The sequence below is a fragment of the Barbus barbus genome (genome assembly GCF_936440315.1).
Source record: "Barbus barbus genome assembly, chromosome: 18".
Classification (NCBI taxonomy): Eukaryota; Metazoa; Chordata; class Actinopteri; order Cypriniformes; family Cyprinidae; genus Barbus; species Barbus barbus.
Window position 1 is genome coordinate 21,094,610 of NC_136746.1, and position 14,094 is coordinate 21,108,703.

At 37.1% G+C, this 14,094-nt stretch overlaps 1 protein-coding gene across 2 annotated transcripts in view; it reads left to right on the forward strand.

The window, feature by feature from the left end:
• jag2a (jagged canonical Notch ligand 2a) overlaps positions 1 to 13,694 on the forward strand; it is a 48,059-nt gene extending 34,365 nt beyond the window's left edge. The window contains exons 10-26 of one of the 2 annotated variants that reach the window (XR_013785469.1): positions 643 to 689; positions 2,422 to 2,595; positions 2,678 to 2,828; positions 3,598 to 3,762; positions 3,868 to 3,981; positions 4,564 to 4,677; positions 4,758 to 4,871; positions 4,953 to 5,069; positions 5,263 to 5,290; positions 5,542 to 5,627; positions 5,995 to 6,108; positions 6,944 to 7,059; positions 7,286 to 7,540; positions 7,664 to 7,795; positions 9,494 to 9,647; positions 10,036 to 11,173; positions 11,577 to 13,694. Coding sequence is in view for 1 of the 2 variants with exons in the window: in XM_079440807.1 (XP_079296933.1) it covers positions 643 to 689; positions 2,422 to 2,595; positions 2,678 to 2,828; positions 3,598 to 3,762; positions 3,868 to 3,981; positions 4,564 to 4,677; positions 4,758 to 4,871; positions 4,953 to 5,069; positions 5,263 to 5,290; positions 5,542 to 5,627; positions 5,995 to 6,108; positions 6,944 to 7,059; positions 7,286 to 7,540; positions 7,664 to 7,795; positions 9,494 to 9,647; positions 10,036 to 10,502 (2,348 nt within the window). In the remaining variant the exon portion in view is untranslated. Of the gene's footprint in view, positions 1 to 642; positions 690 to 2,421; positions 2,596 to 2,677; positions 2,829 to 3,597; positions 3,763 to 3,867; positions 3,982 to 4,563; positions 4,678 to 4,757; positions 4,872 to 4,952; positions 5,070 to 5,262; positions 5,291 to 5,541; positions 5,628 to 5,994; positions 6,109 to 6,943; positions 7,060 to 7,285; positions 7,541 to 7,663; positions 7,796 to 9,493; positions 9,648 to 10,035 lie in introns of both variants that reach the window. The other variant, XM_079440807.1, reaches the window with a different exon arrangement.
• The last annotated feature ends 400 nt before the right edge of the window (positions 13,695 to 14,094 follow it).

Consider the following 14,094-nt stretch of genomic DNA (forward strand, 5'->3'; position numbering starts at 1 on the left):
ATCAGTCAGTATTCAAACTCTATAAAGTCTACAAAGTCTATACCCCTTATACTTTTTCACTCTTTTTCAGCAAAGCAGCAAACTTTTGCTCTTCCTTCTCTTTTGTAACGCTGATTAAAGCTGCTTTGTTATTCATGAAGCAGAAACAGCTTTAAAGCAATAGTGCATCCAAAAGTTCCTAATGGATCAATTAATTCTTAGAAAATATCCAACTCAAATAAATTATTCGTTCACAAATAAGCATTCTGGTCTGTTACATTTCTCTGTTTATCGCACTAAGTTATCATATAGCTTCCGAAGACCACTTTTATGAGGCATTTATTGTACATTTTTGTCCTTTTTGAAGCTTAAAAGCTTATTTTTAATTACATAAAATAGTGACCACCACAGTCTTTACAATTAATGTATATAACAGAAACATGTGGTCGTTTTTGAGAAAGCAGTATTTGAGAAAGATGTATTTTCCATCTTCAATTATTCTGTATTGCTTTGTCTCTAACAACGAGTTTTCTCCTAATTGTGCATGTGTTCTGTTAATCTGCCTGCTCTTGCATGTCTAAAAGCTGTTTTGATCTTTTGTTTTATATTTTTACACATTTAGACCAGAATGATGTGCTGATTGTGTTGATGATTATTTTACAGATGTCAATAGCTGTTACGGACAGTGTCAGAATGGAGGAACCTGTCAGGTGGGCATATGTCTTTTTATTTGGCATGTCTGTTTAGACATTCTGGGATGAATCAGTTGCACTGCATCCAGAGGCGTCATGCCCATTCAAAGTGAGGAGGCACGTGCTCCCTCAGATTTTAGAGCCAAGTGGATTTTGAATGCAGCTTCCAAAAGACAAAAAATAGCCATTTAATATTTTCTATATTTAATGCAATCACACCGGCCTGATTAGAATGTTCAGTGCGTCATATCATCAGCTGCTAAATTCAAATCTGCGTTCGCTGGCTGGCGCTGAACCAGATACAGACGCGTTTTTACAGCACTGCGCATTTTAACCAATCACACACGATGCTGTTGAGCTTATGGATGCAATGACCAATCAGAGGTGTTCAGATGAGTCATCACTAAAATGCCAGTGTTTTCTTCACTTGCTCGCTGACCGAGTACCTCTTTCTGGCGAATTCTCTCGTCAGAAACAACAAAGTGCAAATGTATATACAAATCTGTAAGATTTCATAGTGTAAACCGCTTCAGTGATTTTAATGGAAGTTTTTGAGAGTGCTTGAACTGTCAGGAAAAATGTTCTTTGATAATGTAAATGTTCTTTGCTCTCTTTCATTGTAAGTGTTATGATTAGTAGCCTAACTTGCAATGTTTTTTTCACATTAATTTTCAATGTTAAATTCACATTAAATATAAATCAGTCATATTAAAAATATGTTATGGCATGACAACCATAAACAGACAGGTTTGTATGCTTAATAGACTACATTATTAGGTTACTTTGACCATCGCCCACTATAGATCAACATAATCTATAAAGGTGAGAATCAAGATATTTCATGATATAGTTAATGCGTTTGGGAATGTTTCGAATAAAAAATAAAACAGTGCTGTTGTGGCTGCTATCTGTTACATGACGACCCCCCCTCCCCAGCTCGTGCCCCCTCAAAAATAATGAGTACATGATGCCCCTGACTGCATCCTCCACAACCAACTCTCAAAACAGTGCACATTTGTGGTTCTTTACACTGTTCTGATTTACATAATACAATTTAGTAAAAAACAGTGTGTGCAAATAAATGATGCAATTCGAGGTCAGATTCATTACTGAATTTATTGAAGACATTAGTGAATTCCTCCCTTTATGGGTTTTTCTAACATTTCCATGATTGTTATTGCCTTTGACGGTGCTACTGTAAGAAAAAGTTTTTTTTTTCAGAATAGCAGAATTTAGTGAAATAAACCGTGAACAACCTAAACTCAAACCATACAGATTTTGCCGGCATTTAAGTTACACTTCTTATGGCAAAATTTGCATGTTTCGTCTCAAAGAATCAATGTTGGCACAAGTGTGAGCACACTAAATTAAAAGAAATTAAATAGGTGTTGGTTCCGTAGATGATTAAGATTTTTGGGCGATGCAGATATTCTTAAAGGGATAGTTAACTGTGTGACTTATTTTCTGTTGAGAAATGTTTCTTTCAAGTGTTTTTTTTTTTTTTTGTCTATACAATGGAGGTCAAAATGGTTTGATTATCAATATCCTTTTTTGTATTCCTCGGACAAAAGTAACTAATTTTTTGTTCAGTTTTGGGTAAACTATCCCTTTAAGAAAATACCATGTAATGGAATTTATATTGGAGTAGGTTATCATTTCTTGGTTATTTGCTCCCTAACTTTTACAAGCTTACTTTGGCTTCTGCCTCGCACACCTGCAAAACATCTCCACCTCTGTGTGTTTTTGTTAGGATGGTCGTCATGGTTACGTGTGCCAGTGCCAGCCAGGTTTCATGGGAAGACACTGCGAAGTGCAGCAAAGCAGGTGTGCCAGCTCCCCTTGCCAGAATGGTGGACGCTGCCGTTCACTAGCCATGGGTTATGACTGTGAGTGTCTGTACGGATACACTGGAACCAACTGTGAGGTGAGGCTAATAATTACAAGTATGCACACTTGCTCTTTCTCAATCACTCATTTCCTCTCTCGTTCTCTCTCTCTCTCTGAAGGTGCAGGTGGATCTGTGTAGTCCAAACCCATGTCAGAATAAAGGCCAGTGTCATTCTATGCAGGGAGATTTTTACTGTGCCTGCGCAGATGAATATGAAGGGAAGACATGTAGTCAGCTACGAGACCACTGCAAAACCAGCACCTGCCAAGGTAGACAAATGACCTCACTGAAGGCCTCATAAAATTTATGATGTTCCTGTAGCTCAATTATTAGAGCACAGCGATGTTTGATTCCCAGAGAAAGCACTAGATAAAAGTTGTGTATTACAATGCTTAAGCTAACTACTATTTCTAACTGATTTTATTTTCTCCGGCAGTGGCTATTAAGTGAAAATAGCATTGTCTTAACGATAGATGCTATTTACAAGTGCGAATAGCAATAGATTATATATACACTATGTAAAAATAGCAGTATTTTCTGCTATTTATACTACTTTTTGTTAATAGTAGCAAAGAACTGCACCTCAGTATTGTAGATTATAAAACAGTATGCAATAATAATGTATTGAGTGTAAATAATCATTTTTATTAGAATTATTAAATAGATGCTGCCATATAGGGACAATAAAGCCCTCCCTACACCTACCCTAACCCTACCTGATCCTTCCTTTGTTTTTATTGAAAATGATAAAAAATGTGAAAAGGGAGAAGAACTAGTTAGAATGCATTAAGCACGTTATCACCTACACCACTGAAGCCATTAATTGATGGCCACCTTTTGTAATATTGTCCAGCCCAACCACATATTGGTGCGTGGAGTTAGTGCAAATAGCCTCTGCCAACAAGGCAGGCTATTTGCACTTAGTGTAAATAGACACTTTGTTTTATTTTTTATTTTTGCCTTTTGTATGTCCCCTCCTGACATTAATATCAATGTTTGGTTAATTTTCTTTTGGATGATGTTCTTTTTCCTCATTAGTGATTGACAGTTGTACTATTGCCATGACAACCAATGGCACAGCGAAAGTGGTTCGGCACATCTTATCAAATGTGTGTGGTCCTCACGGGCGCTGCATCAGTCAGTCAGGAGGAAACTTCACTTGTGCCTGCCAACCAGGATTCACTGGGACATACTGTCATGAGAGTGAGTGATATTACATCTAAACACACACCATTATTTCAGCTTTATAACAGTATTTACAGTACACACACCAATTAATGGGGGTTTCTTTTTTGCTTTCTTTCTCAGATATAAATGACTGTGCATCATCTCCTTGTCAGAGCGGAGGAACATGCATTGATGACATTGACTCCTTTCGCTGTGTCTGTCCTGATGGCTTTGATGGGCAGCTCTGTGAGCTGGGTAAAAATATCGGCTCTACATGTTTAACTTAACTATTGCCTCTTTTAGTAGAGGAGTTCTAAACACATTTAATCCATAGAGATTTATTAAGATGCACAACTGTTTTTAACATTGATAATAATAATAATAATAACAATAATAATAATAATAGTCTCTTTAGCACCTAAACAGAATATTAGAATGATTTTTTAAGGATCATGTGACACTAAAGACTGTAGTGGCTGCTGAAGAAAGTAATGGCTGCTGAAAATTCAGCTTAATAATAAATTATATTTTATAATATATTCAAATCATTTTTTGAGTATTTTATATTTTAATAATATTTCAAAGTATTACAGTTTTGATCAAATACATGCAGTCTTGCTGAAAGTAAGAAATTTTTATCAACCTTTAGGTTCTTTCCACAAACCAGGTTGCTTGCTGTTCTAGCAAGATCTGGCAATGCTGATCTGAGTTTGTTTTAGTACAGGGTCTAGCATATATTCGCCATCAGAATTAAAGTGCTCCAGCTTAATTTACAGGAGCGAACCACTACTGATGATGTATAAGATTTTTTAACTGTGATTATAATCTTCTCTTCAGAGGTGAATGAGTGTAGTGGTGAGCCTTGTCTTAATGGGGGTATGTGCATCGATCTGCTGAATGATTTTTACTGTCGCTGCACTGACAACTGGAAAGGAAAGACGTGTAACTCACGTAAGTGAATGTATGTTTTAGTTTCCATTTTAGGCATTTAACTTTATGCACTTGTACTGAAAGTAGAGTTATTGTTACAGGAGACAGTCAGTGTGATTCCAGTACATGCGCTAACGGAGGAACATGCTATGATCATGGAGACTCATTCCGATGTGCGTGTCCCTCTGGATGGGGTGGCAGTACCTGTAACACGGGTGAGATAGAAACCAGAACACCACCATGTTGACCTCATTTAATCTATATTTTTCTGACTATCTCTGTCTCTCTCTCTCTAGCCATGAACAGCTCGTGTGAATCTGGTCCGTGTCTAAATGGTGGGACTTGTATTGGAGGGGGCAGCGTGTTCACCTGCATCTGTAAGGATGGATGGAAGGGGCCTACCTGTGCTCAAGGTAAGGCCACGCCTACTTACCAGTTTCCCGCAGCTCTTTCTCTTTTCCCAAAATATCCACTAACTAAACCTTGTGCATGTGTAAGTATGATTTACTCTCACGTGTATGGCAGGCTGTGATTTGCCCTGACAGGTCTAGTTCTGATATATCATCTGGTAGTTCTGCCTTTGAGATGTTTTCATTCTGTTTTCAGATGTTGATGACTGCAACCCTCATCCATGGTAAGTGATGAAACAGATAACGTAAGTGAAGAAAAGTACACAAAAGAGAACAAAACAATCACTCCTGTAAACATGTCACTCACAAAACTTCAGTTGAACTTTTGAGTCTGAATACAGAATATAAATGTGTCTATACACATCCATCTAACATGGGCAAGAAAGCTACTAGTTAATGCACCTGTAGCATCTTTATCTTTCTAAGCTGGTAAGATATACTCAGATGCTGTCTCTCTGTCCCTCTTGTTCTGTAGTTATAATGGGGGACAGTGTGTGGATGGGGTCAACTGGTTTCGCTGTGAGTGCGCACCTGGATTTGCAGGACCTGACTGTCGAATCAGTGAGTAAATAAATATGCAAATATCTCTAAATATGATTATGAATATTCATGACATGACATTCCTTAAATACTTAACATAAATACTATTGTTTAAATTAATTTTAAAATATTAATATTAAATAATTTACAAGTGGAATGTTCGGAAAACCTGTTTGAACATAGACATTGCCTTTGCAGTTCCATTTAGTGCAACTAGTGGACTACTTTGTATCCAGTCAAAACCAAATGAGTCCTCATCCTACAATTAATTTTTTATTTGTCGATGAGCCCTTTCACTCAGGTGTATGTCACAATGAGGAAAGATCTCATGCTACTTTCGATACATTCAGACTAACACACTCTACTTCTGTCACTCACTCGATCGCAGATATAGATGAGTGTCAGTCCTCTCCCTGTTCATATGGAGCCACATGTGTGGATGAGATTAATGGATATCGCTGTCTTTGCCCCATGGGACGAGGTGGACCGCGCTGCCAGGAGTGTGAGTTCCCACTGAAAGACCACCCTACTTGTTTGCATTATGAGAAATTAAGTGTTGAATATCTTTGCTGTCTACTCATGTTGTGTGTGCCCACCTTAACTTCAGCCAAACAAAACTGGACTAGACTAAATTGCCTGTTTCAGCGGCTTTCAACAGGGGTCTGTGGTGGTAGTGCACAGGCTACGCCAACTTTTGTGTGGAATTTTTTAAATACAGCTAAAAGCATTCAACTAAATGTTTCATTGTCCCTTAGAAATTAAAATGCATTAAGTAAAATGTTATGATTATTTATTTATTGAAATGGGATGGCATGTTATTATTGATGCATATTATAATATGACAGGCTTAAAATGCAACACTTAGTTATGTACAATATATAATGGAGGTCCCTGCTCCATCTTGCTGCATTTACTTGGTCAAAAAAAAGTAAAAATAGTAATACTGTGAAATATTTTTACAATTTTAAATAACTCTTTTCTATTTTAATATATTTTAAAATGTAATTGATTTCTATAATGGCAAAGCTGAAACCAGTTTTAAGTGTCAAATGAAGAAATCATTCTAAAATGCAAATTTTGTGCTTTTTATCAGTTTGTGGAAACCCTAATCATTTTTCAGGATTTTTTTGATGAATAGAAAGTTCAAAAGAACAGCATTTATTTTAAACATCATAAATGTTTTTACTGTCACTTTTGATCATGTTAATTGATCCCTGCTGAATAGAAGTATTAATTAAAAAAATCTTACTAACTCCAAACTTTCAAACTACTATAATGTTTATGATCTGATCTCTCTTTCTTTCTCTGTGTTCCTCTCCATCTCTCTTCTCCTGTAGTTATTGGTGTTGGAAAGGCATGCAATCGCTCTGGGGTGCAGGTTCATCACGGTGATCGCTGGGAGGATGGGTGCAACAGCTGTCAATGCATGAACGGAAACAGCAGATGCACTAAAGTGAGTCCAACAAGCTACCTCAGACTGTGCTACTGTAGCGATAAAATGCCAATTACAGTCACATGCAGTGTAAAATGTTAATATCAGATGGAGTTAAAAAGGTGAAAATGCATTAAGGACATAATTTTGTGTATGTTATCATTTATTCCTTTATTTGCATTATTATTTATTCTTATCTCCATGTAGATATAGATACGTCATTAAGATTTTTTTATTGTGACCACAGGTGCATTGTGGTCATCAGCCCTGCTTGTTGCAGTCAGACTCTGGTGAGCCACAGCACCCCCTGTGTCCACTAGGACAGGAGTGTGTAGAGCATCATTTCCTGTCTTGCCTTCGTCCACCATGCAATCATCTGGGTATATGCTCCACTCGTGAACATCCACAGCCCATCGGCACTCGGTGCCTACCCAACAACGGCTACCTAGACGACAACTGTGCTCGTGTTACACTTGTATTTGACTCTGACAGTATCCCGCAGGTAAGTGTTTTTCATTTAGTAAATGCTAAAAGTACTGAAAGTCAGATAGATGAAATACGCACAGCTCTTTATCTCAGACACACTTGATTTTTCCATTCAAAATGTGTTGGGTTTGTTTAACAGGGCACTACTGCTGAAAGAGTCTGCACAGAGCTAACGTATCTTCCAATCACACGAAGCCTGGCCAAAGACCACACCCTTACGATTCTGTGCGACCAATCACCTTCCAGCCAGAATGCAGTGGAGGTTGCTATGGTGAGCTCACTTTCTTTAATCATCAGTTGTTAATCTTATAAAATTACCTCATCTGCTGTAAACAATCCCTGTCTGCTTGGTACTCGTGTTCAGTCTCAGATCTTGACGTGTCATATAAAAACACTGTTATAAAGGCTGAACATAAAAGAAGGTTAATGATGAAGATTTAACTGTTTCTTGTTACTGTACCTCAAGTTGTCCGTTCATTATTTATTAGAAGCTGTTTTCAAATGCCAACAAATACAAACTTTTTACTTGGAAAGTGGGCCTTGAAGAAAATCCCAAGTTTCCTGCTGCTAAACACAACTGTGGCGACATTTATGTGTGCTTATCTCGTAAAAGCAATTACTCTAACATAACTTGAAGGCAGCGTAAAACAGTGTGCATCAAAATACAGATTTTTTTCATTCAATAACACGCTCTTCCTGAAAGCATCACATCTGTTTTCCTTCACTTTGGAGTGTTTTATTTCTTTCCGTCTCGTCTGTCCTTTAAAACATTTCCCTGCCTTTCTTCCAGTTTGCACTTTCTTCAGAAAAGGCCCTTTAAATCAGCGTCAAACGGCTTCCAGAGAGCGCTTGTAAAATTTGATTATTTTTCTGAACGTTTTGTGAGTTCTTTTGTGACTTATTTTCTTTCAGTTCTCTCATCTAAATATTTCTTTCACATCAAAAATCCAGCTTTTCATCCTTTAACATACCTCACCTGTCCTGCTCTGCACCTTCTTGTCTTTCTCTTTATCTCCTTCACTCACTCTGAGACCATTGCTGTAGTAATGCAGACTCTTGGGGAAAGGTCTGGCCCTCTACTTTAAGCCCTTAATGGCCAGAATCTTAGTTCTACTCTTTCTGTGATGTTGTAATGCTGTTAAGATTTATGTTGTAACATTGAAAATTTTCCAGAAAAGGAGCGGTAACCTTTTATGGTGTGAGCCCTCATAAGGTTGTACTATGTGCTGATGTTATAAGCGCAGCACTGGGACATCCCCCGCAGACTCCAGCGTGGTTATACCCTGACTATTACCAAAGACAAATTACATGTGGCTGGTCATGAAATTTAAGGGAAAGGTGAATAACTTGCCCAGTCAGGTCTAACTTCTTTCATTTCTGATCTAGCTATTCTTTTTTTCCTTCCTCACTCTAAATTCCTTTACTTTCCTCCTTCCCTTTTCTCTGACTGTACCTTTTATTTTTTTAGTTTCAATTTTAGAATGTTTTCTTATGAAACCAAAAGTGAATAAAGAAGTGGTTTTATTATGTCACAATTTTATTTCCAGATTCAAAGGAGATTTTCCCTTCGTAGTTATCCTAATAGGACAGGGACTTTCTCATTGCTTGCTACATAATCAAATGTTTGTTTATGTTTTAGTTTGTGATTAAACTTTTCCTGGATGTCGTAATTTTTATTCTTGTGTCTGCCTGTTTCAGTAGTGAGGTTGTGTGTCTCTACCAATTTGGCTCTTAGTTGTTGTTGTTGTTTTTTTCCTGTTTTACTGTTTACAGATATTCTGCCATTGTGTACTGTCTTTTTGGGGCCAAATAGCATTACATTGTTGTTGTTGTTTTGGAGTTTTCCAACAAGTGATATAATTACAATATGTGAATGCAAGTAAAACAGGCTTATAGCTAAGAGAAAGGACTTGAATCTTTGCAAATTTTCATTTTCTCTTTTTCATTCTCTCTGTTTTGATTTCTGCAGTCATATGAGCAAAACACCTTTGTTGAGGGACGAGCTCAGATAAAGGATGTTGTCCACTCCATCATTGATGTTCTGTCCAAGCCTCACAACAGCACGTTACTGTTGGCTGTGAGAGAGGTCAGAGTTGACACTCAGGATCCGCGTCCCCAAGTCGGTGAGTCAGATGTGTCTCTTTTAGACATCATAACAAATCTATTAACATATTTTTACAAATTTTCAGCATCATTACTCCGGGCATCAGTGTCACATGATCCTTCATTTTAATATGCTGATTTGATGCTCAGGAAACATTTTATTATCATTTTGAAAACAGTCTGCTTCATTTTTGGAGGAATTTGCAATACATTTTCAGGACACTTTGATGAATGGAAAGTTCCAAAGAACAGAATTTATTTGAAATCTAAATCTTTTGTAACATTATTTATGTCTTTGCGGTCACTTTTAATCCATTTATTTTATTTTATTTTGAAAAAATCTTACTGACCCCAAAAATTTTGAATGGTAGTGAATATGTTTAATGTCTTTTTTGTCTCTTTCTACAGGTTACCTCATTCCATTGCTCTGTGTGCTGTTTGTGGTATTATGGATCTCATGTGTCATCGTCTGCGTGTGGTGGTTCAGGAGACGCAGGAAAGCGAGACAAAGAGAGGACACACAGATGGAGGAGAGCATCAACAACCAGCGCGGGACACTACTGAGCACTCGCACACCTCACAGGGGCAACACAGACCCGCTGCAGGAGAACAAGAACCTGCTTTACCCTCTGGATCGGATTGGAGACGGAGCCGAGCGAGAGGAAGAGGAGGAAGAAGGAGATGAAGAGAGCGACAGAGGGCTGGTTCTGCATAAGTGCTCATCTCTTGCGTACACTAAAGGGGATGCAGTGTACACTATTCACACTACAGCCCAAAATCAGCCAAACAGGACACACTACACCAGCAAAGACAACCGCTGCAAGAACAATGTGAACAAGAGTTTAAGCGAGCACACGAAAGATCATTACGTATGAAAGAAGCAGATAAACTGGAAAAGTATGTTTTTGCTGTCTGAGCTGAGGCTTGTGCGATTGGTGTTTTTCATCCTTTTTTCATCATTGGGTAGTCAAATGAAACGGGGATTTGTGTCACAAAAATGGAGCAAATGAGACATTCAAAGAATGGTTTTCAAAATCCTTTTCTTTTGTTTACACTTGCACTCACTTTCCTTAAAAAGAAGGACATTTTTACTCAAAAATCAGATCTTTTACACAAGCTGATCTTTGAGGTTATGTCTGTGAACTGTGGAGTGACCTTTGACCCTTGGGGCTGAGGAGGAATCAGCGATAGGCAGCTTTAAAGTGTTTTTGATTATGTCCAGACCTGCCCAAAGTCAAGTGTTAGAAGCCGTAAAATTTTTCAGAGGTATATATACACAAGTGCCTCATTGAATCTTCACGATAGCGCTTACCATTTAAATGCATTTCGTATAATAATACACATATGTTGGTTCTTGTTTTTGTAAACAAAGTTTATTGACACACGGGTAGTTCACCCAAAGGAATTTACTCACCCTCATGTCATTCCAAACCCATATGACTTTTTTTCTTCTCTATAACACAAGTTACATAAGAGTGTCCCAGACAGCAACATAGCGGGAATGTTTCTTATTGGCGTGAAATCCATACGGGCCAGATGTGGGCCGGTGTCCTGACATTTTATCCTACCCGTCAGATTTTCCTATCGGGGCGTACTGCGCATGCGCACATCAATATTTTGTTATTTTTCTCACACTGAACAACAATATTTAATGCATCTGCATTACTGTAAGGGGTAGGTTTAGGGTTGGGGTAGGTGTAGACGTTAATAAAACACAATCTAATAGGTAGAAAAAATTATTTATTGTTGGTTTCCGGTAGCTGTATCCCACCGTGAATATAAAACATAGTTACTGTATTTGCATTACAGTAAGGGTAGGTTTAGGGTTGTGGTAGGTGTAGACATTAATAAATCATAATTGAACAGGTAGCATTTTTCGTTATCGAATTGTACTACCTACTGTTTCAATGGGAGGTAGGAAAATCTGACAGGGTAGCACAAATCGACAGAACACCGGATCTGGGCCGACACTGCTTATGATAAAAGTATCATGAGCATTATAAAATTGGTATGTTATATTCCAAGTCATCTGGAGCCATGTGATAGCTTTGTGTGAAGAACATACCAAAATATATATCATTATTCACTAATATCTCTCCTTTTGTTGCGCTGTTTACCTGTTGTCAGTGAGTGAAAACCAGATCATTCAGAGTTGAACTGGATCAACTGATTCATTGAAAAGCTCCAACTCAAAAGCATCGTTTGTTCATTAATCAAAAAATCTCTAACAATTTCAATAAGGAGATTAAGGACCTATATCAAGATATTATGTGAGTAATGTCTGAAGTTTGCCCTTCACACAAATCTGTTGTATGAGGTCAGAAGTCTTTTTAAAGAGCTCAACAGCCTCAGGCATCATTCATTTTTGTTACATAGAAAAGAGAATAAAACATCATTTGGAACGACATGAGGTTGAGTATATATATGATATCAAGTTTCATTTTTCGGTGAACTAAGATACTTTTAAGTATAAAAGGTTTACTGTTTTATATTGAAATTCACCTTCTTTGGGAATTGGTACTCATAGTCCAGACAGTAAGAGTATTCTGACTGATAAACTCTCACTCAGCTCTTGATGGTTAGAAATTATTGCTCAGTTTTTGTTTTTTTCAAGCGACAGCCATATAAACAGAACAGTCATGATATAAAGAATCAAGGGCCACTTCAGTGAGTGTTGTCGCAAAACACTTAGATTTTTGGTCACACAGTAGGGAAGAATGGTTTTAATTCTTTAATCACTGAGAGAGAGTTCATTATATTGAAAAAATATTCATATGTACAAATGTAAATAGTGGAAAAAGACATAGCTGTGTATATTCGAGTTTAGTAAGTTATGTGACACCTTTTTATCATTGTCATTCTAATAATTATTACTTTTTCTTATTCTCTTCTTTAGTCGCTCTCCTTTTCAACAGTGTCATTCCTTTTATTTATGTTGGTTAGAAAATGTTTTATATATAAAGATGTAAAATGGCCACAGGTTGGTAGTCTATCTGTGGAGACTCTATAAAAAAAATCTAAATTCATGTTAGAATAGATTATCTATGTTGTTTTTATGACTTTCCAAATGAATGTCGACTGAGGATTGGATACATTGACCGTGCTGAAAGAATGTTTTGCCACTGATCAAATGCTGACTTCTTCTGAAGGTCTGCAGTACTTCATTGGAGAAAGACTCAAAAACTTCAAAGAAATATGCTGCATTTTCGAGTGGCACTTTGTTTCCTTGGAAAAATCCAACACCTGCATTTTCAAGCCACTGTCAGTCATGATACAATTATGTGTTTATATTAGTGTCCCAGGCTGTCTGGTTTTTAAGTTGGATATTGGAAGACTTTGGAACATTTTATTTTTTATTATTCTTAATGTTTTCAGAACATCGTTGCTTTGTATTATGCTACAATTCAAAATGAACCACAGACGGACCAGAGTATTGACCCATGTCAAAGACAGAAAACACTTGAGTTCAAAATGTATCTTCTGTCTGAGTATTGTGATGAATATCAGATTTTATATTTATAAAATGGTACTATATTACTATAATACCATTTTTCAAAAGAACACTATGAGTAAAGATTTATGTTATCAGAAATGCTCCCTTGTCTGGGGTGGCTGGGGTATTTTCCCCTCCTTTATTCATGAGCTGTTCTGTCATATTTGATTGGGGTCAAATCAAATGCAATTAAGATTTTTGGAAGGTCAGAAAAATTGTGTCAGTGCATGTTGCTGTGACTGAATGAAGGGAACAATTTATGTTTTTCATTGTCATGTCTTTCATTTGGTGTCTTTAGTGCACAGAAAAACAATACAGTTGAATATAGAAATGATTGGATGATGCAAAATGTGACATTAAGATGAGTTTACATTCTGAATCATGTCACTCCTCAATGAAAATTTCATTATTGTAATATTAAGGAAATGAAACACTCCCCTAACATGGGAAAACAAGTCCATCACATTTCTGGCTGTGATTAGTTCTACATGCACTGATGCTCATTCTGAATCTGGCATTTCATCTGTTAAATCTGTTTGATTTTCCCAAGTATTTATTAAAGACTTTTGTACCTATGAGGTTTACATTTTTATTTCATATGTAGCATTGTAATTCTTCATGTAGCTTTTCCATTCCAAAACACAAGCTCATGCCTCCTCTGTCAACTTCACGCATGACCGTGAAATCCACAGAGCTGCAGAAGAATCCTCTGAGAGTTGAAGAGGCTGATAACAAGAGTTTTGTTTTGACTCAGTCAGAGTAACGATGTGTATCATCTCTCTTAAAGATTAACCTGCTCTAACTCATCTTAGGTCTCAGGGCTTTAATTTCCCCAAGGAAAAAAAAAGACACACCCACATAAACAATTCCTACATTTCTTTTCAGAACTATTCACCTTGGATTACCGGAGCTTTCTGGAGGATGAGGGTGTAAAGCATTGGCAAGCAACCAGTAAATTTAAATTTTTTTTTTTA